The sequence below is a fragment of the Molossus molossus genome, unplaced genomic scaffold (assembly GCF_014108415.1).
Source record: "Molossus molossus isolate mMolMol1 unplaced genomic scaffold, mMolMol1.p scaffold_m16_p_18, whole genome shotgun sequence".
NCBI classification, from domain to species: domain Eukaryota; kingdom Metazoa; phylum Chordata; class Mammalia; order Chiroptera; family Molossidae; genus Molossus; species Molossus molossus.
Window position 1 is genome coordinate 50,603,109 of NW_023425353.1, and position 25,834 is coordinate 50,628,942.

The 25,834-nt window shown below is 41.1% G+C and overlaps 1 protein-coding gene across 5 annotated transcripts in view; it reads left to right on the plus strand.

The window, feature by feature from the left end:
• Positions 1-25,834, plus strand: part of RBMS3 (RNA binding motif single stranded interacting protein 3) — a 658,929-nt gene that overhangs the window by 402,226 nt on the left and 230,869 nt on the right. For all 5 annotated transcript variants that reach the window (XM_036266544.1, XM_036266545.1, XM_036266543.1 and 2 more), the window contains exon 5: positions 14,788-14,945. In XM_036266544.1, the coding sequence (XP_036122437.1) occupies positions 14,788-14,945 (158 nt within the window). The remainder of the gene's footprint in view (positions 1-14,787; positions 14,946-25,834) is intronic.

The window sequence follows — 25,834 nt, forward strand, 5'->3', positions numbered from 1 at the left end:
CTCTGCACCTTGGTCTGTTCCGGTGCACAGATGAGCAACCTTTGGAAAACGCAGAGCAAAGAGACCCCCTGCAAGTACCTGGTGTGGCTCTAGCAACAGTGCCTGGGAGCGTCCGTGGTTGTGTTGTAATCACAAGAGCCAAGGAGATCGGCTGCGGTACCCGGCCATCATCACGCGTCGTCTACAATCCCATCCTGCATGCTATTCTTCAGCTCCCTTTTAGAAACTTCAGCAATGAATCATGCACACATTTTCAAATACGTATGTGTACACATCGTCTTTGTTTTTAATGGCATCGTTCTCCCCTGAATATTCCAGTGGGCTAGTTCATCACCGGAGGGAGAACAATGCCGGTTTTTGTCCTCATTTTCCTGTGTGAACCTAGAGGTATGCTAAATAGTTCTTCCCGATGCCAAGGGTGATTTAACTTCTGAAACAATGTGTCTCAAACCCACACACCCAGGATCCACCTGTGGATCTTGTTGGGCTGGAGATCTGATTTAGCAGTACTGGGGTAGGATCAAACCATGCTTCGCGTCCAAGGTTCTACAACCGAACAACCCAAAGAGAACTTGTACACTGTGCAAGTATTTTTTATAAGAGTCTGGAAAATTTTCATAAGGATAGACATATTGAACCCTAGTTCAATATGCTGGGAGAATGTAATTTTCAGCTACAAAATTGCTTTGGGAGCTTGGGCAAATCTTTTGTGTCCTCAGAGAAAATCTTGGACATTGTTATCATTCAGGTGCCTTGGTTCTTAATATATTATTTTATGATCCAATGTGTGCGTTCCTTTGCCGGCAAAGAGAATATTCTTCTTGTCTGCTTAGTTCGATCACTGTACTTGGCCAAGCTGGCCTATGAACGATGCAGGGTGGGCCAGGGTTCCTGAGTGTTTACATTTATACGTCGTCGCTTCTCCTGTTAGCTGAGACCAAATGAGTCAGATCACACACTTAAAGTATCCGAAGGAGAATTCTAGATTTCTTAGTCCTCCGTGTCTTCTGTCATCATAACAGGTGACTATGAGGGTGAAGATGCAAATGCAAAACCCTGAGATCATTCTTCAACCTTTTATTCTCAAGTTTCCCACATCCCATCCATGAAAAAGTGCGCAGTCTACCTGAAACCCAGAACGTTTTCATCCACTTTTTACTGCCATGATCTCACGGTTGTTTCCACCCTCACTCTCCTGGTCTGCTGCGGCATCTTCCCAGCTAACAGGACCTCTGCCCCTTCCTGCACGCTCCTTCTCTTACAAACAGTTCTGCTCAACAAGTCAGATCATGGCTTCCCCCACTTACACTCTTCAGTGCCTTCCCGCTGCACAGAGGAACATAACCCGGGTCCCAGCATGTAGGCTCAGCATGGCCTGTAACGCCCTGTGCGGTCTGGCCCCTGGGGCCCTTTCCAGTGTCATTTCATGCCACTCCCTCCTCAATCCCTGGGCCCCGCCCACTGGCCTCTTTGCTTCCCCTTGTGTCCAGGAAGCTCTTTCCTTCCTGAGGAAATTTCCGCCAGCCTGGAAAATGTTTTAAATTCTATGAATTTCATAGTATTTTTTTTTTCAGTTAAGCTGAAATTCATTAATCTCTTCTCTGTGTAAAGGTATCATACTTAGCCATTGTCAGTCCTAATTTTGCAATTTCTAAAGGTTTACGAGGAAATGGAGCTGGAAAGTAAAAAACCTAAAAGGAAGCCACGGTTTCTGTTCTTGCTGCCCTTCCTACCTCTCATCTCTGATTTCTGGATTCCTGTATGCTAAACAGATAGTTTACGCCGCACAGATAGTAAATTAAATACCATTACCTGTAAATAGATACATTTTGATTTAATGCTTTCTTTAATGTAAGCTTCTGAAATTGATGCAGTTACCTATTCCCTCAAGTACTTAATTTTGTTTCCCATTTACTGGAGAAGAAAATGTAGGCAGGCATAGCAGTTTAAGATTTAAAAAGAGAAGACAGAGAAATTAATATCTACAAAGTGTCTCTTTGATCCTCATAGTAACCCTACAGTAGCAGTTTCCTTCTTTTCAGTGACAAGGAAACAAATTATCAGGGAGCTGAACTCACTAGTCCAGAACTATAGAGCATGCTCATGTGCGTATGTGTGTGCATGTATACACACATACGTATATGTATCTCTGTATAATCTCCATATAGATAAACTTATATATAGCTAATATGTCAGTGCTTCTGAATTTAAAACCAGATCAGCTATGGAAATCCCTGGCAATTTTTCATTGTATTAGCATTTTTAATCACCGGAGTCTGTGAAAATAATTTCAAAGGACTCATGAGTTCTCTATGAGAATGTATAAAGTTGGGACTTTCCATTCTTAAAAAAGTTGATGAGAGCATAGCTGAGGTCATCTGGTTGTAGCTGATGTCACTGCCTGTGTCTGTATTTACGTCTATAATCACATAGTGCCAAGGAGACCTATTGTCACTGTCTGGGGCTAATGAGGAAAGAACGAGGTAGACCTAATCAGTAAATGATGCTTTTAAGCCAAATGAAAGCTGTTAGCTTGGCAAGCTATGCGCAGAGGAAGGTTTCACAGTAATCCGAATAGATAAAAGTGGTGGAAGGATCAGGATGTCAGGTGGCCAGCAGAATAGAACCAGTGAATTTCCGAAACGCTTGGCACTGCTGCAGTCAGCCGCACATCCGCGCTGCAAGTAGCAATTCAGATTTGACCAAACAACATCATCCGTGATGTGAAGTTAATGTTTTAGTTAAATTGTATCAGTTATGCAACTTTGCTTTTATGCAATTTTAAAGTGTATTTGGTTTAATAGTTGTAATTTAAGCTATAAACAGAGGCATTTATATCTCATAATTAAATGTTTGTACATATTTAAGTTCTCTTTAATAAAAATCAACACTGGGAGTCTATTATATAGATATATAAAATAGACAATGTATATAACATTCTAAATGATAGATATATGATATATTATATAGATATATATACACATATATATTTCTTCTTCTATAAAGGGTGGATACCCGGGTATCTCAACCTTGGCATGACAGATGTCTTCTTTCACAGATACTTCTTTCTTATGGGCAGCTGTCCTGTATGATCTGGGATGCCAGCAACAGCCCCTCACTGTGGTGTGACAAACAAAAATGTTTCTATACATTGCCAGGTGTCTCCTGGGGGACAAGATTGCCCTACTTTGGAATCACTGATCTATGCATTACTCAACTACAGTGACTGTTTATCACATGATTACTGTGATGGGTGCCAAAGTGATGATTTGTAATTCCAACCTTCCTTGTACACTTATTAGTTTGCATCCTACCTTAATGAATCCCTCGTGTATTTAGCTATTCACTTGTCTAAGAGAGACTTATAGAGTCTTCTTTTATTTTATGGGTTAAAATCATTACTAACCTTTTGTATATTTATGCTCGAATGTTTCGAATCGAGCTATAACAATGTAATGATAAAGGATGGCTCTAAACCAACTGTGCCTTCTTTTCTCTGTAGTACAGCATAGTCACTAATTTTGCAGTTGGTGTCAGGTATCAATCCAGCAGAGGTGCCATGGTCTCGGGGCAGGTGCCCTTCGGCCTCGGCGGCTCACTGTAGCTGAGCGGGAGGAGTACCCTTTCCCCGGAAGCCGGGAGGGCTCATTGTTCTTCACTGTGCCCATGACTCTAAAGCTGGCAGGAAAAAGGCTCTTAATGAGTTTCAGCATTTTAATGTACTGCAGGTTCCCAATTGTATGAATGTAAGAAGCTTAGCAATTTGGTATCTTCTGAATAATGGCATTTATTTTATACTCTAAATACTCCCAGGGAAGTCTGAATAACGTGGAAGCTTCTTTGGTGTAATAGCTTTCTTTGCCAGGCTAATTGACTTGAACAGTGGAATTGCTCCTTTAAAAAAAAAAAAAAGAGAGAGAGAAAAAAAAAAGTCACACGGTTTTGATTAATGAGCCCAGTAATAAAGCATTAATCTTTTCGGCTCCTGAATGATAGGAACAGCATTCTCTTTCCCCCACCTTTGTGAGTCCTAGATTCTCTTGCTGATAAAGTGCCCACATTTTAGAATCTCATCATCAGTTTAATATGCCCACCTCCATGGAACTTAATATAATGTCTACTAAGTTTGCACCTATGAGGAGCTCAGTGGGACAGACTCTAAATAGCAATGATTATTTTTTTTTATGAGCATGACTTCCATGCAGTTAGTGACTATTCTTTTGAAATGCCTTAGATCTAGTTCTATAATTTAATAATAATTACAGAAATGAGTCACTGAGCTTCTATGTACCTGGCCCTCTGCTAAATTTTTAGTTTATTGTATCATGGAATTCTCACAGTCACACTCTGAGGTTATTAGTATTATTGTGTCTACTTTAAAGTTCAGGAAATTTGCTGAGAAATGTTAATAAAGTAGTTAATGTCATAGCTACCACGTTACTGTTCACAGATTATCCTCCACTTAATGTTTTCTGCAGGTTTATGAATAAAATTACTTGTGTTACTATTAAAATATAGAAATAGTTCAGTCCAAATGGAAAGTTTTGGTTGTCTTGAGACTTCACATGTCCCAGGGGTTTTTATATTTCAAGAATTATTTTTCATGTTTGTTATGTAGCTGAGACACCATTTGAAATAATTTAGATAGTCTAATCACCATTTTGAGGAAAATAGAATTTTGGGTGCTGGACTATATGAGAATCTACAACGCAGATGTCTACATTCTTGACTGTACTAATGTGTTGGCTGAGGAGACGTGGTTCTTTATTATTGAAATGTAATTGCAAATTACCCACTAGGCTCAACTGTCTATGGCAGGCAGGAGTCATCAGCCTATCATGTTTGTATTCTCAGGACTTAGCTCAGTGGCTGATATATACTAGAACATTAAATTTGGAGTGAGTGAATAAACGAATGGTCAATAGCAATGATGTCAAATATAAGTGGATGATTCATTTAGTAAAGTGCCTGGACTCAAGACGTGCAAACCAACAAGTGACTTTGACTCAGATTAGCGTTGTGACACTAAGTGCCTCCAATTTCTCAAGTATGGTGACTGAGTCTCCCAGGGATAGAACTGAGGGGAAACTGAGATGCATGCATTCCGTTTTCATTGACCTTCTGGGCAGTCTTTGCAAAAGCATTAAAAATAAGACGTATCTCTTTCCCACTTGAGTTTTAAAAAATTGCAATTAATATATGCATCAAATAAAAGCTGACAAATGGGGATAGAAGTTTCTCTTTTAAAAGGCAAATTTGTTGATCTCCTTTGAACACCTTGAACCCATTATTGCACCTTCTCTTTGCTGTTTCTCTACCAGGGTCACAATGTTTGTATAAGAAATGGTCTCAAGACAGTAGCACCCAGTAAGGTTCCTCTCCCTACCTGCCCCCTGCATTCTTGCACTGATAAATTGGTTTGCATTGTGAGATACACACACACACACACACACACACACACACACACACACACACACACACGTTTTCTCCAAACTGATGTTAAGGATCATAAGCAACCAAATGTTTGGTAGCTTCTTTCGGCTCTTCCAAAAGATAAGTATTAAATAAACCTAGAGTATGCCATTCTTCACTTACACAGACAGGATTCAGATGTACAGCTGATTTTTTTTTTTTCCAGTGCTGGTATAGAGCTGACTGTTTCTTCTTCCTCTATGATGTGTGAACTGTGCATGTTTTTATAAAGCCATTTTCCTGTGAAACTGACTTTGGACAATTTGGAAATAAAAGTAGATTCAAGCAAAACGCAATGCAAAGAGCAACATTTCATACACAAAACTGTGGTTTCTTGCTTTATATTATTTCTATTTCTATAATTGTCCCAGCCTGGTAGGTAAGACTTCACTTTGGGTCTTCTTTTGCTGACTCATTCCCTCAGTATGACTAAGTGATTTCCAATCTGAGAAAGGTAGATTGTTCTAACAAGTCGATTTACACATTGAACTCCTGTGTGAATCCATCCAGTGGTGGTTCCTTCACCTTGACCTCTCAGAAAAAGTTGTGAGCCAGTAATTAAGTACACTGCACCTACTCTGGAATCTCAGGCCTCCAATTCAAATAGATTGGAGTTTGAATTCTAGTTGGATCTCTTAATAGCTGTGTACTCTTGGACAATTGCATAGCTTTCTCACATGTAAAACGAGGACATTAACTGTATCTACCTCAAGAGTTGTTTTAAGGAATAAAATCATAATGAATTTAAATAACTTCAAAGCATAGTGCTTGGCACATAGTACACTTAAAATAAATTATGTGATAGTGGACCATAAAATGGTAATGATATGAATTCTGTCTTGTAAAAAATAATGGATGCAATTTGATAATAATGTTAATCCTATGTAGCAATCATTATTTTGGAATAACTATGTCCCGTGCACTATTTGAGACATACTTATACTAAAAATGTATTTGTAGTTTATAGGAAATTCAGATTTCACAGGTTGCCCTGTGTTTTGTCAGAGTGCCCTAATTTCATGGGCCCCAGCATTGCCCACATGAGCTCTGTTGCACAGTTCCACGGGTCACCATTTCTACTGTGCTCTGGTGGGTGTCGTTTACATGGACTACAATGAACATGGCTGCCTTGAGCCCGGCCGGTGTGGCTCAGTGGTTGAGCATCGACCTATGCACCAAGAGGTCACTGTTCGAATCCCAGGCAGGGCACATGCCCTGGTTGTGGGCCCAATCCCCAGTGAGGGGCATGCAGGAGGCGGGCAGTTGATGTTCTCTCTCATCAATGTTTCTGTCTCTTTCTCCCTCTTCCTTCTTCCTCTCTCTCTAAAATCAATAAAGAAAAGAAAAATTTACCAAAAAACAAACCCAGAAAGTGGCTGCCTTGAGTGGAACTCTATGGCCCTAATATCTTCCATCCCAGGGACACGTTTGTGCGGATGCTAGATACAGATGTGAGTCTAAGCTGTCGTATTCTAAACAGAACATACAAACAATGCTTTGTGCCTGCTCTGCATTGATACGTGCTATGGTGATTCTTCCAGTAGATTTTAACAGGGAACCATAGTAAAGCTGTGCTCACATTCATGTAATTTTCATAATTCTAGTTATTGGAAGGAGGACCATGGTCATTATCCACGAATCATGTGACAACTTCCCATCCCCGAGTTCACAGCAGGCTGATAAGAGAACTATTCCTGGAGAGCCCCCTCAGAAAAGCCAACTAGACCCAGAAAATGTGGTGTGACTCGTTTACAATATTGAGCAGTTCTCTATAGTTTTGTTTCCTGTTCTCATTTTTTGACTGTCAGGAGCCTGAGTACAAGACCAGAAATATCTGTGATACAGTAATATATTACAATAAAACTATAGAGAGATCTCAATATTGTAAAATGTTAATTTAGCATTTTCTCACAGGGGACAGCACCACGTCAGGGCTGGTAGCTGGTGACACTGAGCGCGAGTTCATGAGGTGCATGTGGAGGGAGAAGTCAAGGAGAGGCAGGACTCCACCCTGGCCACCTGTTCCAGGACCACAGGTAATGCACGTCCAGTCCCAAGACTCCTCTGCTCACCTCCACGTGAGGCTGCTCAGTGATCTGCAAGTGAGAGCTGACACCAGCCGGAAAGAACAGCACAGGTGACCGCGGCTCGGTTGTCCTGAGCACTTGGCATGGTTTCAGAGGCCGGCCTCTGCTGAGTTTATTATCCCGAAGTAAACCCGCCAATTAGACTTGAGCGCGTGAACGCCAATTTCCGATGCTGGGCTTACATTATATTTGAAATAATTAAATGTATCTTGCGAAATATGTGTCCCTGATGGACATTGTTCTTGCTGGTGTTTATTTTAAGAAAATTGTTCTTATTGATGCCTTGGGAGGAAAAGCTGGTAGTCAGCTCCTAACTATCGCCTTGCGAAACCAGGGGAGGAGAAATCACCCTCTCTTTGAGCGGAGGAGAAGGCAACTGAAAACACAGGGCAGACACGTTCACTGCTTAGCAAACAAGGCAGGGGACGCATTTATAAGTCAACGTTCAGGCGGGGGGAGCCTACTTCTTGGCAGTCCTTCACTTGGTCCTTTGCTCTTCAATGCATTGCCTTGTGTGCATGCTGCCAGGGCACCAGTCTGTGGAGGAGGCTGGGCACCACTCTGTCCCTAGTCAAAGGCCGTGGCCGTGTGGCCAGGGAGTGCAGAAGTCCTAGTGTGAAGGTCCGAGCTGAGCAATACAGATTTGACAAAATTAACACGTTGTGTTCGTTAGGATCCTCCAGAGAAATAAGAACCATCGCAGTGTGTGTGTGTGTGTGTGTGTGTGTGTGTGTGTGTGTGTTTATATGGAATCTGCTCGCACAGTTACAGAGGGCGACAAGTCCTGAGATCTTCAGGGAGCAAGTGGAGCTCCAGGAGAACCCATGATATGATGCTGGTGTGAAGGTCAGCAGGCCAGAGGCCTGGGAACCAATGTTCCCGTGGGACTCCAAAGGCAGAAATCGACGGATGTCCCAGCTTGGAGGCCATCAGGCAGAAGGAATTCTTTCTTAACTCAGGGGAGGATCAGCTGTGTTTTTCTAGTTAGGTCTTCAACTGATTGCACGGGGCCCACCCACGGGTGAAAGGGCGGAGTCTACTTTACTCAGTCTGCTGAGTCCAGTGCTAAACTCACCCAGGAACACCCTCCCTGACACATCCAGAATGATGTCTGACCAAATGCCTGGGCACCCTGTGGCCCGGTGAAGTTGGCACAGAATTAACCATCACACACGTGCATGGTACTGAAGCACAGGTGGCCCGGATGGCAGGCTTCTTCCAGGTGGCACCTGGCAGGGCTGTAACTCCTGGGGCCGTGCATCAGGCGTGCTGAGACCGCTGCTCCAGGGGGAGAACATGTCTACAAAGATGGTGTTAAACTCGTTCCGAAACCTCAGATGCCTTTCAGCTTGTTCATACGGGAGGCTCCGCCTCCCTGTTTCTATTTTCAGACTGAGAGAAAATATCTCGCTGGTATTATTAATAATTTTTCAATTGCTACAACATTTAAAATAGACTGCTCCATTAAAAAACAATCGCTCCTTCATCTCCCCATTTTCTACCGGTGAAAGCCAACGAGTCGCAGCATTTGTAGGCAATCTCGCATTGGTGTCATCTGGTAGAAGGTGCGCAAGAACAAGAGTCAAAAATTGTCACTGATAATGTCAGTTATTTGTTTACTAGCCATGCGCCCTTGGTGACCTTCTTAAGATGTCAGAACCAGGTCTCTCATTTGTAGACTGGAAATAATAACTCCTGCCTTATCTGCTTCACAGGGTTGTTACAAGGGGCCACATGAAATAAAATAACCCTGAGACACGTTGAATGCTATGAAACTCTCCCTACGTGCGATGATAATGTTATTATCTCATTGTTATGATAATGGTAATGTTATTATCATAGAAAGAACACCTCTTTCTATGTGTTTTTAAAGAATTATAGTCACATGTTTGCTTTCGAGTTGTTTCGAACTTCCTCATGGTCTTCCCTGGGTGTTCTGTCACCACTGCTGGGAGAATTCATCTCGCAATGTCTCTGTTCGCCTAACAGTTCAAAAACGACCATAAGTTGGTTACACACAATTTTGTGATTAAAAAAGAACTCGAGAGTGTATAAAATAAGCAAAAACTAACAACCTAGTATTTATATTATGAGTATTATATCATGATGGAAAAGAATAGGAATATAGTTTCTAAAACAGACTTAAAGTTTGGATCACCAAATGAAATAAGCACAGAAATGCAGAGTCAGCATCCAAAACCTTTCCTAACAGTTTCACATAAACATAACATTTAATCTAAATGTAATTTCGGTCCATTGGATGTAATAATAAAACGTGGCAACTTGCATTTTGCATACCTTTTTGTTTTACTTTATTTTTCATTGTATTTTACAAATATTGGTCTGTGATAGATTGGACATGCAATGGGTCTCCACCCCAGGTAGCTTGAGAAACATTGTTCTCAATCACTAGTGCCAAAAACCACTTCCTGAGTATTGGATGTAGTTGTCTTAAGCATGTGTATTACTAGATTGATTTGAAGTCTTGTTCTTTTCACTATCTTTTTTAGAATCATGTGCATATAATAAGCATGAGGCATATCCAAAAAAACATAGCCCCAGACATAACCTTTGGTCTAGATATGGGCAACAATTGTTTGTCCTCCATTTGTATCCATCTGCTTAGCTACCTTGAAATGTCTGAAGTTGTTTTAAAGTGCTAAAAAGTACACGAGTGCTAACAAGTCTTATTTTGGCACTTTGCATTTACAAAAAATCCAAGAAAAGTGAAGTCATTTCAGGGGGAAATAATTGCATATCCTTGTCTCTGTTCTCATTAACAATGAAGAGGGTGCTTTTCTAACCTTTTCACCATCTTTTGACAAAACTAAATAATAAATCAAGATATTCCAGTACACATAAAATATGAAGAAACAGACCAAAATGGGAGAATTACTTATGGCGTCAGTTAAATGTAACAGATGTATGAATACGCTGATAAGTATTCATTCAGTGACTACCTATGAAATGCTGGCTAAGGCTTGAAACTCTTTTTATTTTTTATTTTATTTTTCCTTAGCCTTCACTCTGTAACTAAGGCTAATTGATGAATAAGCAAAAGTGACTAAAACAAGGACTACAGAGATACTTGTTTCTGTCTGTACTAATATTCCTTTGAATCACAAACTGCTGTCTGCTATTCATTGGATTTTAAGAGCAAGGAAGTGCAATGAATTGGTAAGAACACTGGACCAGGTATAAAAGGACATAAGTTCTATTTCCAGTGTGTCACTGATTAGCTGGGCAAACTTGAGTAAGTCCTACCCACGCCTCTAGGTGCTGTTTTGTTCTATCCATTAAATGATCATATTGCAAAATGCCCTCTTAGATCCATTCTGGAGCTAAATTATCATAATAATTTAAGTTAAAAATATTTTTTTGCAACTTCTTTAACATTGCAATGAGCACGTGAGAATTTTTTCTGAAAAGTAAAGAGGAAAATAGTCTTTTGGTTCACAGCACCAAGGAATCGTTTAAGGCAGCATCTATTTACATACACCTGCTACATGAATAAAATTGGAAGTAAAACTACAAATGCATGTATTATATTAAAGTTGATGCTATGCAGAAATTAAAATCTGTTGTCAAGTCAACAAATATATTCAAGACGAAGACTGCATTTCAAAGGACAGAATTTCTTAATAAATAACACTGTCCAACACCATATTCTTTCTGTGAATACAAATTAAGGAATGGCTGTCCAATGCTTTATTGTCTCTCTAAACACAAATTAATGAGTTGGCCTCACTGTTTGAATTTGGATTCCGAACACAGCTTACTGGGCAATCCCTTATGTACTCAGCTCTGCATGTTTATTGCCCACCATTTTGAGAAGCTGCGGTGCATTCTACACTAAGGGAATTTAGAAATGGATTTTAATCAGGGCAAATCGGTGCACTGCTGCCCACAGAAAATGAAAAGGTCGGTACGGTGCTCGTGGGTGATTGCTTGCGATGATTTAGCCTGACCAGGGACACACGAGTGCAAAATTCTGTGCAAATTCCAGTCCACTCATGGGACTGCCACATGCTGTACTTTACTCTTGTAGAAGCTCTGGGTTAAGGCAGAAACTCCCAAGCTGAGGGACAGGTATCCATTTCTCATGAAACTTGACTTGCTGTAGGTGTGCAGGATCCAAAAATCACATCTTAAGAAAACTGTTCTTTTCCTGCTTCTTTCTCAAATCTGTTTTCCCAGGGAAAAGACTGTCTGGTACTTGTGTGCTTCTCACACCTCTTTTTCTTTTTCTTTTTTCTTTTTCTTTTTGTTAATTCTTACCTGAGGATATTTTTCCATTAATGTTTAGATAGAATGGAAGAGAGAAAAGGAGAGAAAGAGAGAGTGAGAGAGAGAAACATCGATGTGAGAGAGGCATCGATTCTGGTCAGGAATCGAACCTGCAACCCAGACAGTGCCCTTGACTGGAAATCGAACCCCAGACCCTTTGGTCTGCTGATGACCCTCTAACCACTAAGCCAAACTGGCCAGGGCTGCTTCTCACCCTCTTTTAATTACAAACCTCATTTGTTTTTTTTGTTTTTTTTCCTTTTTTTTTTTTTTTTTTGTTGTTGTTCAGATAGAGTGGGAGGGAGAGAGAGGAACAGAGAGAGAGAGAGAAACATCGACGCAAAAGTTACACATCTAGTGGCTGCCACCCACACAACCGATAAGGGCCGGGGACAAACTGCAACCGAGGTACGCGCCCTTAGCGGGAACCGAACCCGGGTCTCTTAGGACCGCAGGCCGATGCTCCAACCGCTGAGCCAAACCGGCCAGGGCACAAACCTCATTTGTAATTAAGGGAGAGTCAACTACTGGGGTCAAAGCCTTCTGCAAACAAATAGTGTTGATATGATTTAGTAACATTGCTTTGTTCCCTATTTTTAGAGTAACCTATATATGCCAAGTGATAGTGGTTTTTTAGTTATACCAACATAAAGTTATATTTTGAAATAAATCTATTAATGCCCAAAGGTATATTGATTTAAAAAAATACCTTTTATGTAAATAAAATAATATTACATGGTTGGCAAATTTTTCTCAAATAATATGCAAATGAATGAAACTTAGAAAGCATTGGGCTAGTGGAAAGTACGCTGAGTGGCTGGCCAATACGAGACTTGGTCACTAAATCTAATTCTAACTCTGTCACTAATCATTGGATTGTCTTTGGACAAGATGATGAATCTTTCATGCTTCCATGACCTCATTACCCAATAAATATAATGATGTTTGCTCAGCTACCTTTGTAGTAATGATGTGAAGATTAAAATTAAATGATGGGGCCCGGCCGGTGTGGCCCAGTGGGTTGAACATCATCCCCTGGACTGAGAGGTGCCAGTTCCATTCCTGGTGAGGACGCATGCCCAGGCTATGGGCTTCATCCCCGGTAGTGGGCGTACAGGAGGTGGCCAAACAATGTTTCTCTTTCACATAGATGCTTCTATTTCTCTCTAAAAAAACATGAAATCATTTTTTTTAAAAATTAAATGATGGGTAGTGAAATTTGAAAGTTGTATGTGCATAAGTTTCATTATTATGTATCTGAAACACCACCTTTCCTTTTTCTTTTTTACCATCCCAGAAAAAAAATTATAATCATTTAGGAAAGCATAATATTATCTCTGTTTTTATTTTTTCTATGATCATACCACTTATTAGTGGGGTGTGTGTGTGTATCTTTGTGTGTGTGTGTGTGTGTGTGTGTAGAGACTACAGTGGGTATGTTGACACTATTACTAAATAGCGAAGCTGTGTTGTCTTTTCTGATTGATTATATGTTTATTTTTATTGTTTTCCTTGGTACTAAAAAAAAGTTTGAAAACTCAGCTTTGTTTAAAAAAAATGAACCTAATAATAGATCTTATATCTTAAAGTTTAATAGAAATTTAATGGCCTATCTGAATATTTAGAGCTGTTCTAAAAAGAATGAAGATTAGTTTCATACCAAAGTCATTTCTTGACCTGAAGTAATATTTGAAATCTTGCTTATTGTGTTTTCTTCATTTTGATTAAAACATCAAATTTCCTGCAATATATGACACCATGTCCATGGCTTCACAAAAGATATTTTACTATTACATAATGTCATTTCCTATATAGATTTCAGGATTTCTTTTTCTTTCCAATTTAATTGTGCTTATTCTTGAAGTTAAGGTTGTTTTGGTTAAAATATAATGGTTCAATTAAATATATGATACCTTTTTATATTAATAACTAATTATACAGGTTAACGGCTTTATTTTATTTTGAGTCATATATACAACTAAGGTCCAATTTATTAATTCATTATGTGAAATAGAGAAGATTCGTGCACATAGAAATAATGCTAGCAGTTGTTGCTTGGTTTCTCTTTCTATAAGCAAAACTTATAGAATGCTCCTATAAGTTTTTGCTCCTGGATTAGAAAATGATAGGTATCACAGGTCATTTGCATGTAAATATTCATGGATGGTCTAGGGCAGCAATTCCCAAACTTAAGCAGTCATCAAAATCACCTAGAAGGCTTTTCAAACTACAGATTACTTGGCCCACCCTCATGTCTCTGATTCAGTAGGTCTGGGTGAGGCCTGGGAATTTGCATTTCTGGAAAGTTCTGCATTGATGAGGCTAGTGATGCTGTTCTAGGACTATTTTTTTTTCCCATTGGTCTGGAGCAAAGCTGTATAGCAAGACATGAAGCTCACAAACTTTGGCCATACCCCCAGATTTCAGCCCTGGCTTTGACACTTATGAGCTGTAAAACTTGGATAAGGTAGGGATCAATTTTGTCATGTGTAAAATAGTAACAATTATATCTATTGACAATATTGAATGAAATAATGCATATTAAATGTTTAAAACAATGCCTAGCATGTTATGAGCACTCAGTAAATGCAACATTAGTAACGAGAGGTGGTGGTAGTTGAGTGTTAACAGTAGAGGTAGTCATCAGTGGTAATAAAAAGAATATATGTATTTACCTTACTTCAATTGCAATAAAAGTTTATTAGTCTTTTCTCAGGAGAGCTGGACAAAAAGGTTGGTTTTCACTGATGATATTGTTCCTAGAAGAAACATTGTAGCAAGAAGGGAATTCATTGAAAAGAAGCAGTGCCCTTAGTGAAAGAACTTTCAAGACCATGTTGATGTGGCATCTGGACTGTAGTTTCATCCAAAGAATATCCATTTGGCCAGTAAGTTCCTCAATGTGTAGAACTTACTACATTTGTTTCTCTCCTTTCCTTAGCAACAAGAGCAAGACCCAACAAATCTATACATCTCAAATCTCCCCATTTCTATGGATGAGCAGGAACTTGAGAATATGCTGAAACCCTTTGGACATGTCATTTCCACAAGAATACTACGAGATGCTAACGGAGTCAGCAGAGGCGTTGGCTTTGCCAGGTAAAACACTCGCTTTATGTATCACTTATCTGTCCTCAGCATTTCCTTTCGATTCCAGTCCTCTCTAGCACTAGGGCCCAAAGCAATAGAATGTTTTAAAAGTAGTTAATCAAACTTATTCTATGTATCTTTGCTTCAAGCCAAAGAATCCCAGTGTAATTGTAAATATGTTGTGCTGTACATGGAGTGTTTCTCTGTGTCTGGAGTCATAATTATGCATACTGAGTTCCCAGTCTTCGCTATGCCTATAGATCAACAAAATCAGATGCTGCCAATTTCTGCTAGGGATAATAAATGCCCAGCACCCCAAAGCTAAAGAGCCCAGGTGGTGAACAAAGCAACCAGATGGTTTTGCATTGATTTCCAAAGAATGAGATGATAGAATTTCTCAGTCAGCAGAAGAGAGAAGAAAGATACAGAGACACAAGAGTTGGTGAGAAGTCCCAAGGAACACAAAACTATACGAGGAGGTCAGGGGGCATTTGCCTTTAAGAGGCCCTGGCTGTGTGTTTCTGATGTTTTACACAACTGGGGGGGGGGGGGGGGGGGAGCAGATTGCACTTTTTTTCATTGTCGGAAAGGGAAGACTAGTTTTTACTTTAACTCTTTAACTTTACGGGAATGTTTCTAAAAGACGGTCTCAGCCAGGAACAGAGTTAAAATGGTTGCACCTGCTGTGAAAAACAAAGCTAAAGAAAGCACAGAGAAAAAGAAACTGCTCAACCACCAACAAGACAAGTGAAAGCTGTGTCTCCGTGGCGTGGGGTGTGCGTGTCTCCAGCTGACTTCACATGGATGAATGGATGGATGTGTGTCATCTGGAAGTCAGGCCATTGTAGACAGGTGTGTCGGCTTGACAAACCATTCCAAATCAACTCCTGTGAACCCACTTTGAAAGACAGCAAATTGTAGTTTTAATTTGCATCTCTCTGATGATTAGTGACATTCAGCATTTTTTCATTTGTCTCTTGGCCATTTGCATGTCCGTTTTGGAGAACGATCTCTTCAGGTCCTTTGCCCATTTTTTAATTGGAATGTTTTTGTTCCTGGTGTTGAGTTGTATGAGTTCTTTTTATATTTTCGAAATTAACCCCTTATCTGATGTATCATTGGCAATATATGTTCGCCAAACAAGTGTTTGGAAGGATATGGAGAAAAGGGAACCCTAGAACACTGCTGATGAGAATACAGACTGGTGCAGCCTCCATGGAAAACACTATGGAGATTCCCCAAAAAGTTAAAAATGGAATTGCCGTTCAACCCAGCTGTCCCACTTCTGGGAATATATACTAAGAATCCTGAAATACCAATCAGAAAAAATATCTCCACCTATGTTCATAGCAGCATTATTTACAATAGCTAAGATCTTGAAACAGCCCAAGTACCCATCAGTAGATGAGTAGATAAAAAAGTTGTCGTATATTTATTCAATGGAATATTATACAACTGTAAAATAGAAGAATCTTTTACACATTGAGACAGCATGGAGGGTCCCGGAGAATACTATGCTAAGCAAATAAGTCAGTCAGAGAAATACAAGTATCACATGATCCTACTTATATGTGGAATCTAATGAAAAAATAAACTGATGAACAAAATAGGTCCAGAGCCATGGACACATGCAACAGATCTTGGAATGAGATTAACCAAAGAGTGCGTATTCATATATGCATAGCCCATGGACGAAGACAATAGTATGATGAAGGCCTGGGGTAGGGCAGGGGCTGGGTGGAGGGGGGCAAAAGGGGGAAAAATGGGAGATATCAGTAATAATGTTAACAATAATTTTTTTAAAAGAATGATAACAAATGTAAGGTAAATGTTAACAGATTTCTCACTTGACTTTTTAGAGGTCATAGACCACATCTTTAAATTCTTTATATTCCCCACAATGTTCTACATGTAGTAGACCAGTAGACTAGTGGATATATGCAAGATACATGTTTGATGATTTGAAGAGAAATGAGCAAAATGAAGAAAGTCTCCTGACTTGAATGTACGCCTGATGCATTGAAGTTTTTAGAACACTGTGAACTGTTGATTTTCATGGTTAAGGCAGAGCCACTCACACCCCCTGAGTGTCTGAAGTGTGCCAATGTAGTCATTCTTGGACGGTATACAACCTGCAGTTGGAAGTCTGACCAGTGTGGGAGCTCACTGGAGTCACTGTTACGCTTCACACAGCGTGTACATTCCCTTGGTTTTTTCTCCACTTCTCACCCCCCAAAGACTCGTGGTTCTCAACCTGTGGGACCCGACCCCTCTGGGGGCCGAACGACCCTTTCACAGGGTTCGCCTAAGACATAACAGTAGCAAAATTACAGTTACGAAGTAGCAACGAAAATAATTTATGGTTGGGGGTCACCACAACATGAAGAACTGTAGTAAAGGGTCGCGGCATTAGGGAGGTTGAGAACCACTGCCTGAGCAAATTAGTTTCTTCTGATTTTCACTCCTGCTGAGAAATGAACCAACATCTTTCAAATCAACACAATTCATTTTCTAAGAAAATCTATGGTAATTTTTTTTAACAAAGGATTTTTTTTTAATCTACTGTATTAATTTGTCAGGGCTGCCACAACAGACTGGGAGGCTTACACAACAGAACTGTTCTCCCATAATCCTAGATGCCAGAGCTCCAAGGTCACGATGTCAGTGGGTTTGGCTTCCTGTCCGGGTCTGGTGGTGGCCTTCTTCCCCCTGCATCTTCACTTGGCCTTTGCTTTTGTATGAGTCCTAACTTCCTCTTCTATGGAGATTGGATTAGGACCCACCCATCTGACCTCATGTTAATTTAATGACACCTTTAGAAGCCCTGTCTCCAAATACAGTCACATTCTGAGACACTAAGGGTTAGGACTTCATCAAGTGAATTTGAGCAGGGGATACAATTTAGCTCATAACATAAAGATTGGGCTGTTCACTTCTCTCATCTGTATCTTCTTTGTACACGTTGACTTTGCCTAAAGGAAGAATATTTTTTCTTAAGTGCAGTACCAAGTAATGCACATTGGAAGGGGTAAAACTATAACCATAGTATGTGTTGTCATGAAACAGTAAAACCCATAATGTTTCTTTCTTTTTTAGGAACTGAATAAGGATGGGGATTTTAAAGTATTATTTTATGTCTGCTCTGAAGGCAGCCCCTCACTCCGGTGCATTTGCATAGAGATGCCACCAGAGATTCTTTAAAAATGCAAATCTGATCATGTCAGAGGCCTGTTGACTTCCTTTCCATATGGCCTGAGTAACTGGATTTACAGACCTCCGACATCATTATCCCCGACATCATTATCTCTGACGTGGCTCCTCTTCCTAGCCTGTCTTCTGCCTGACATCCTAGGCTTAAGCTGTCCTTCTCGACTGTTAGATGTGACTCTCCTCTGCTTTCTGCCTGCGCATCCCTCAGATATAGGCTTCAATGTCTTTTCTTCAACGAAAACTCCACTGACTTCCAACTCTAGTCTACAGACAAAGTTAGGTTCTCTTGTCCAAATTGTGTGTCTTTTTAAATAGAATTTATCAGAGTCATAATGAATTCACTATTTTAGGTCTATCTTCACTCATTGGGTTTAACATTTACTTAAGTCAAATTTTCTTTTTCATTGGATGGATAGATGGGTGAATGGTAGGTTGCATAATTACCTTTCTATGAACTTTCTGAATGACTGAACCTCAAGCAATAGATTTTAAAGCTTTGAGCTTTGAATATAAATTACTAGTCTACGTCGTGCATTTCCCAGTTTCAGAAAGTGACATGTGGATTGTGAAGGAAATCTTAGGTTCATATCAAGCCAATGCTTTCTTATGCCTAAGAAATCAAAAGAAAATCTGAATTTGCTTGTAAGAAGCCAGGTGAAACTGACACCAAGTAAGTATTTTATTCTCCATGATCTTAGGCCTGAAACTCCAAGGAGCAGGACCCCATGCGATTTACCAATTTGATGGAGTAAGAAAATAATTTTGGCTATCGCAATATGTAAATAGAGCTGCGCAAATCCCTACTTCCCCACACGTTAAACTTCACTCTGCATTTTCGTAAACAGTTGTGGCCGTTGCCATAGCCAGCCTGGTCAGTCACACATTTACTATCGCACAGCGTTCCTGCTTTCACAAATAATACTTTGTTTCCAGCCTTTCTTATCAGGAGCTTGCCTTCTGAGCCACACAGCAGAAATGTTTTGCATCACCATTTTCTGAATTTCTCCAAGGACAGCACATAGCTAGGGAGAGAAGTTAATGGATCACATGCAATGGACGACTTGAGACAGTGGTTCTCAAAGTGTCGTTTCTAGGACAGCAGCATCACCTGGGAAATGGTAGAAATGCACATTTTTGAGCCCCACCTCTGAATCAGCAGTGAGGGGGTGGGGCCGGTGAGGTGCCGCAATGGGTTTTAACAAGCTTTTCAGGCATCTCTGATGCTCTCTAAAAATTGAGAACCTAAGGGCCTTCGGGTCTCAGAAGCATCTGGAGGGACTATAAAAACTCAAGTTGCTGGGCCTCATTCTTGGAGATTTTTCCAGATGGAGTTCATTGCCGTTGAGGCTGCTGTCACCCTGGTCCTCCTTCCCAAAGTGTACTCATCACGAGCTCTCTCTCTCTCCCTGCTCCTCACGGATGGAGACCGGACCTTACATGTCTCCCTAGCTTTCCAGGAACCTAGAGTGGAGTCTGGTGCACAGTTGGCCTCCACCAAACTTTCGGCAACGAACAAATGGAATCACTTTAAATTTTTTGTTTGTTTTTGTCCGTTCGCATGTTTTTTACTATAGCAATAAGTAGGGAGATCGCATTTAAAAAAAAAACCACTTTTGAGATAGTAGAGAAATCTGTAGTAGCGTCAGCCCAACCATTATTGGTTCACAAATTATTTCTTCCTCTAAAAGGTAACAGTGCCTCCAGCATTATTAAAAGGATATAGAATACTATGCAGCTGTAAGAAAGAAAGATCTCTTATCCTTTGAGACGACATGGAGGGACCTGGAGAGTATTATGCTAAGCGAAGCAAGCCAAGCAGAGAAAGACAAATATCACATGATCTCACTTATTTGTGGAATATAATGAACTAAACAAACTGCTAAACAAAATTAACCCAGAGACATGGAGGTGGGGTTCAGGCTGACAAACCTCAAATAAGGGTGGGGGCTTGTGGGGGAAGAGATAAACCACAGAACTTACATGCATGTATGCATGACCAATGAACAGACAACAAAGTTGGGGATGGAGCGGTGGGGGAAGGGGAGAGGGGTGTCAATGGGGGGGAAATGAGAAACATCTGTAACAAAAACAAATTAATAAGTAAAAAATTAAAAAGAAAAAAGGCTATGCTATTCACTTGGGAGAACAGCTAGCCTGTCATTGTGCTCGGGAACTGTGCATCTGCCCACCTCGCGCAGGAGACCTGAATCACTTTTCCATCAGCTTCCTGTTGAGTATTAGCGTCGGTCCCTTCCGAGCTCCAGATGTGGCCCTAATTCACGTGCAAGAGATCCTCACATTGTTTTGACTAGAAAGAAAACCCCACATTATTATCTCACCCTAAAGCTATACATTAATCTCCTTTGATAACCATCTCTTCAAAGTAAAGGTAGTAGAATCTTCATTTTATATTTAAAACGCCGGAGTTCAAAGCGCCCAGGCGCCTGCCGGTGGGGCTCACAGACAGCACAATTACAGGCTTTCCAACGTCCAGGGCCACTAGACAGTGTCTGAGCTCACAGACGTTTTATTTTATTTTTTATGTTTTTAACTCTCTTGTAACTTAAACCAATTCTGTACGGCCCACCCCCCTCCAGGCAGCGTTTTATAGCCAAGTCGTAAACCTCTGAAAACAGAAGTTTATGGTGGGAATGCAGCCGGTCAGTGAGACCCACTACTGCAGGGCTGGCGGGTGCCCACAGACTACCTCGGAGGGTGAGGATCGGGGCATAAATCAGCCCGAGTCGGGGGCGACAGGCCTGTGTTCCTGTTATCCATTTCCCATTCCCAGAAACCTGAGACGGTTTGTCTAACAAAAATCACATTGAGAAGTATTCTGAGAGGCTGGTAAAGAATGACCCAGAGTAGAGAAGGGATGGGGGGTGAGCACTCACAATTAATCCAGCTTCAACATCTGGGAACATAGAACCTCTTTAAGAAATGCATTTACTGTCCCCCGGTGAGCTAAAGAGTGTGAGAGACTGCAGAGCACAGAGACCTTTGTATTTTGCAGTTTTCCGCCCCTCTCCAGTCCTTTTAATTTGATTCTCATGGAGTTTTGTTTGAATGACTTTGAACACAGAGGCAGCCCTGTGCCCCACTTCTGGCAATCAAATGAGCAAGGTTTCCAAATAATGTCAGCTCTTCTTTCCACGACGTAAAAAAAGGAATCGTGGTTACCAGCAGACAAATATCAGCCTCGTTATTAAAAATCAATATAAATAGCAGATTAAAAGTATTCTTTTTGTATTTTCTCCTAAGACCTTTGAATATCATTAACATCTGATTGATTTGCCTTTCGATCTTCTTGCTCCCTGTCTTTTCCCACTGGGTGAAATATAATGAGGACTCTGATTCAGAATAAACGTCATGAAAATATAGGAATTTTTGAACATTATAAAGCAAAGTGCCCCAAATTATTTTTCAGGCTCCTTTAGAATGACCGTCCAGCCTATCAAAATGTATTTTTATTGTTTGGAAATTGTTTTAATCATGTCTACGTCGAGTTCATATTTGTGGTAACAATTCCTCCTCTTTTTGGCAATTCTTTTGGCATTCTGATCTCAAACACATGAAACCAGGAAAGCAAATGTGAGCAAAGAAAGTCTCTAAAATGTAAACCTAGTGATTAGTGATATGCAAAGTTCAGAAACCGGTTACCATTGTGTTTGCTGAGATTCGGGGGGATGTGGGCTGCTATCCTTCGGTGATTTGAATTCCTCTCCCAATGGCCAGCAGGTGGGAGCCACTGGACAGTCAGATCCTGGTCCTCCCTCCAGCATGTCCACCTTTGTTTTATGTCACTTTGTTTACCTCCACCTGTTTCTTCTGTATTTCTCTCTTTTACCCTCACAAAGTCATGATTGTGGATATAAAAAGCAGAACATTCTGCTTTCAGTTTCATATTGTCAGAGCCTTGCTTTTCAAACTGCAAACCGACCAACCAAATAAATGAGTTAAACTGCATCCACTAGTCTATTATTCTGAAAGATACTGGACTCAATTCTTTCTGTATCGATACCTTTCTACATATTTAAAGAGGGAGGGAAAACAGCTACTTTATTGTTGTATAATTACAAAATTGCAGTGACCGGACTCCCAAGACTGCCTCTGTGGAATGGGAGGAGAGTTCTGAATTTGACCGGCTTGTGGGAAACTGAAATGGGAGGGCTTTGTTCCCTGGATCCTGGAGGTGGTGGCCGTGCAGAGGGCCAGGCCTGTGTGAGCTCTTCCTTGTACCTGCGTGCATCTCAGCTCTGCGGCTCCTACTGTGTTCTTTTACTAGTTACTTAATCTCTCTGAGCCTCCTTTCCTGATATGTAAAATATATTCATTCATTTATTCATTCAGTTCATCTAATAAGCGTGTCCTGAGCACTACTAATATGCCAGCAGTTATTCTAGATGCAGTAATTCAGAGGTGGACACAAAATATAAATATCTACTTTCGCGGATGGATAGTGTACTGAACTGAGGAGACAAAAAGCACGCAATCAAACAGATAATACCATATCAAAAATTAAAGGTTTGGGAAAACAGAATAAAATGGAGGGGTGCATTAGAGAATATGGCAGAATGAGGGGCTTGAAGTCAGGGACAGGAAAGCCCCCTGCAGAGGGAGCATTTAAACTGAGATGCAAATGATAGAAAGAAACCAGCAGGAAGAGCCTCTTCTGGGGCTGGGGGTGCAGAGAGCATCGTTGGCAAAGGAAAAAGGGAACAGAAGATCTGTGGTGAGGCCAAGTTCACATATTTGGGAAGCAGAAGAAAGGCAAAGTTGTTATATCATAGAGGAAAGAAAAGAGATATAATCTATAATCATATCTAGGAATGGAATATGACTGCAGCTCAAAGAGACTGATTAAAGCGATAATGCATTCCAGTGCCTTTAATGGCAGGAAGTCGCTAGACCTGAGCATACTATACTCATTGATTTATTTCCTTATCTCAGCTTTAATTTGTAAAATTTAATTCTCTTCCATTTCTGTACCCAAATTCCTTTTGAAAGCAGGACTCTATGGCTAAAAGATAAATTTAGTTTATGATGTATCTAGACGAGAATGTCAATAGGAGGTAGGCAGTAATTTGAGTGAGTGGCGCGGTTCCTTGACTGAGTGGAAGAAAGCTTTTCTCCCTTATGTTTTCTTGAAACACACAGCCTCCGGGATAAACTTTTTTTTTTTTTTTATTGATTAATGATAGTTTTATGGTATAGCCATTAGACTCTAGTGTGGGCTGAAAACAGAATTTTACCCCAATGATTCAGCTAGAGAGACTAGAAGAAAGGAGTATTTGCAGAAGTGGGGGCAGAGTTCAGGGAACTGACAAAGGAACACCCAGAGATGAGCAAGAGGAGGAGGGGTGTCCCCAGAGCCCCCTGGGACCAGAGCCTTGGAGAAGGGCTGTGATGAGCTGTAGACAGAGGGACACAAGCCTGCCAGAGGACAAGTGCCAAAGCAGAGAGAGAATGAGGAAGAACTGCTCATATGTCTCTCTACCCCCTCTGAGTCCCCCGTGGCGGAACCCAATGAGAGGGGAGCCAAGATGACACCGCCCGTAGGAGGGTCACTTCTTTGGGGCGCAGAACAGAGCAGAGAAGACATAGAGAGGAGGGGTGGACAGAAAACACCGCTACACATGCATACATTAACTTTTTCTTTCTCTTGACTCCATTGTGGGGACAAAAAAAAATTGCACGAGGTCAGCAGCAATCACTAGCATCTGCTTCTTTGCCTTAGGATTGGCCCTTGATGCAGGTTGGTAGGCATGAGAGCAATCTGGCTCTGCTTAAAGAAACAGCTGCTCAACTCTAGGCCGTGGTTGCTGTGATTTTTTTTCTGGCACCAAACATGTGTCATTTTCCCACACCAATTCTCCAACTCTCTGGCAATAACTGGGAGTCCAGCAATTCAGTTTGGTTCTGACAGCACCCGGAGTTATCATCAGACTCCACAGGTTTAAGAGTTAGGTCCCACGAGACTGTCCCTAGGCCACCCATACTTCTGTTGGGCCAACGACAAATTCAGGGGTTCCCAGGATCCCCCTCAGGCTCGATAACTCACTAGAGCAACCCAGAGAATTCACAAAAACATTTTACTTATGTATAGTAGTATATGATAATGGATACAGCTCAGGAACAGCCCGAAGAGATGCACAGGGCAAGGAAGGTGGGGGGTGGCTAAGGGCTTCCTTAGGTGCAGCACCCTCCCAGAACATCAATGTGTTAACCAGACCAGAAGCTCCTGAAACCTGTCATCTGGTGGTTTCTATGGAGGTTTCATTAGACAGCATGAGTGATTAAATGATCGGCCACTGGTGATAGGGATCAATCTCCAGCCCCTCTCCATTCCCTCCAGAGGTTGCAGTGTGGAGTTGAAAACTCCAGCCCTCTGATCGCTTGGCCTTTCTGCTGACTTGCCTCAACCTGAAGCTTTCGGGGGGTCCCAACGTGAGTCATCTCATGAATGTGAACTCAGATATGGTCAAAAGGGGCTCATCAAGAATAGCAAAAAAATCGTTCCGGTTACTCAGGAAATTCCAAGGGGTTGAAGAGTTCTGTGACAGGGAATAAGACAAAAACCCAGTTTGCTTTTATTGTGCCATGCTTGCCATAGCAAACACATGACTCAAATCATCTCGTTTTTAAGAGGAATCCGAAATTCACATTTTTATGTGAAGTCTCCCAACTTTACATTTTGACAGTTATTTCAGATTTTTTCAAAAAAATCTTTGCAGTCCAAAAAAAGTCCCCGAAGGCCTGATTTGACCCCCCTTTTCCACTTCGGGGCGGCTGGCAGGTGACTGCGGAACAGTGGTGTGCACCCCTGCCTGCACACTGGCACCCCCCCCCTCCCTGGTGGCTTGGAAAGGTAGCTGCCGAGACGTCAGGCCAAGGCAATGAAGTCGGAATCTCCTGAGTCGGGGCCCAGACGTTGGTATTTGCTTAAATAGCTTTCTGATCATTTCAATGTACAGACATTATTAAATAAGCTTTTTATTTTGGAATACCTGTGGTTTTACAGAGAAGTTACAAAGATAATACAGAGCTCTCATGTACCCCACACCCAATTTCACTTGGTAACACTTTGCATCACCAGGGGCTAGTACATTAGAAATTGACATCAGTCCATTATGATGAACTGAACTCCAGACTTTATTGGATCTCACCAGCTTTTTCAGTGACATCCTCTTCCTGTTCCAGGATCCATTCCAGGGCACCACTTTGCATTTCGTTGTCATGTCTCCCCAGTCTGCTCTGCTCTGAGTGTTTCAGACTTTCCTACCCTTTCCTGAGTAGTTCTAACCAGGTATTCTGGAAAATGACTCCAGATCTGGGTTTGTCTGATGTGCTTTTCATGAGAGGATCCATATTATGTACATGTTTTTGGAATGAACACAAGAGAGGTGGAGTGTTTTTCTGGCCATGTCATAGCAGGGTATATCTCCATTTTTGAGAACAACTGCTCTAGGCAATAGTGGCTGGGTAGAATGGAACGAGAAGGATCCAACCAGCTTCAGAACAGACAAAAGAAGATCAGAATTGGAAATCAGAAGGGAAGACACATGAGACCAGAGTGGAACTCCATCTCTTCCAAGTAAGCCACCTGGACTGAAAGAGGCAAATGTTCTGTTCCAGGCTCATCCACGAACTAGTCTTTGGGGAAGTGAGCCACAGGCTCCTGGCATTAG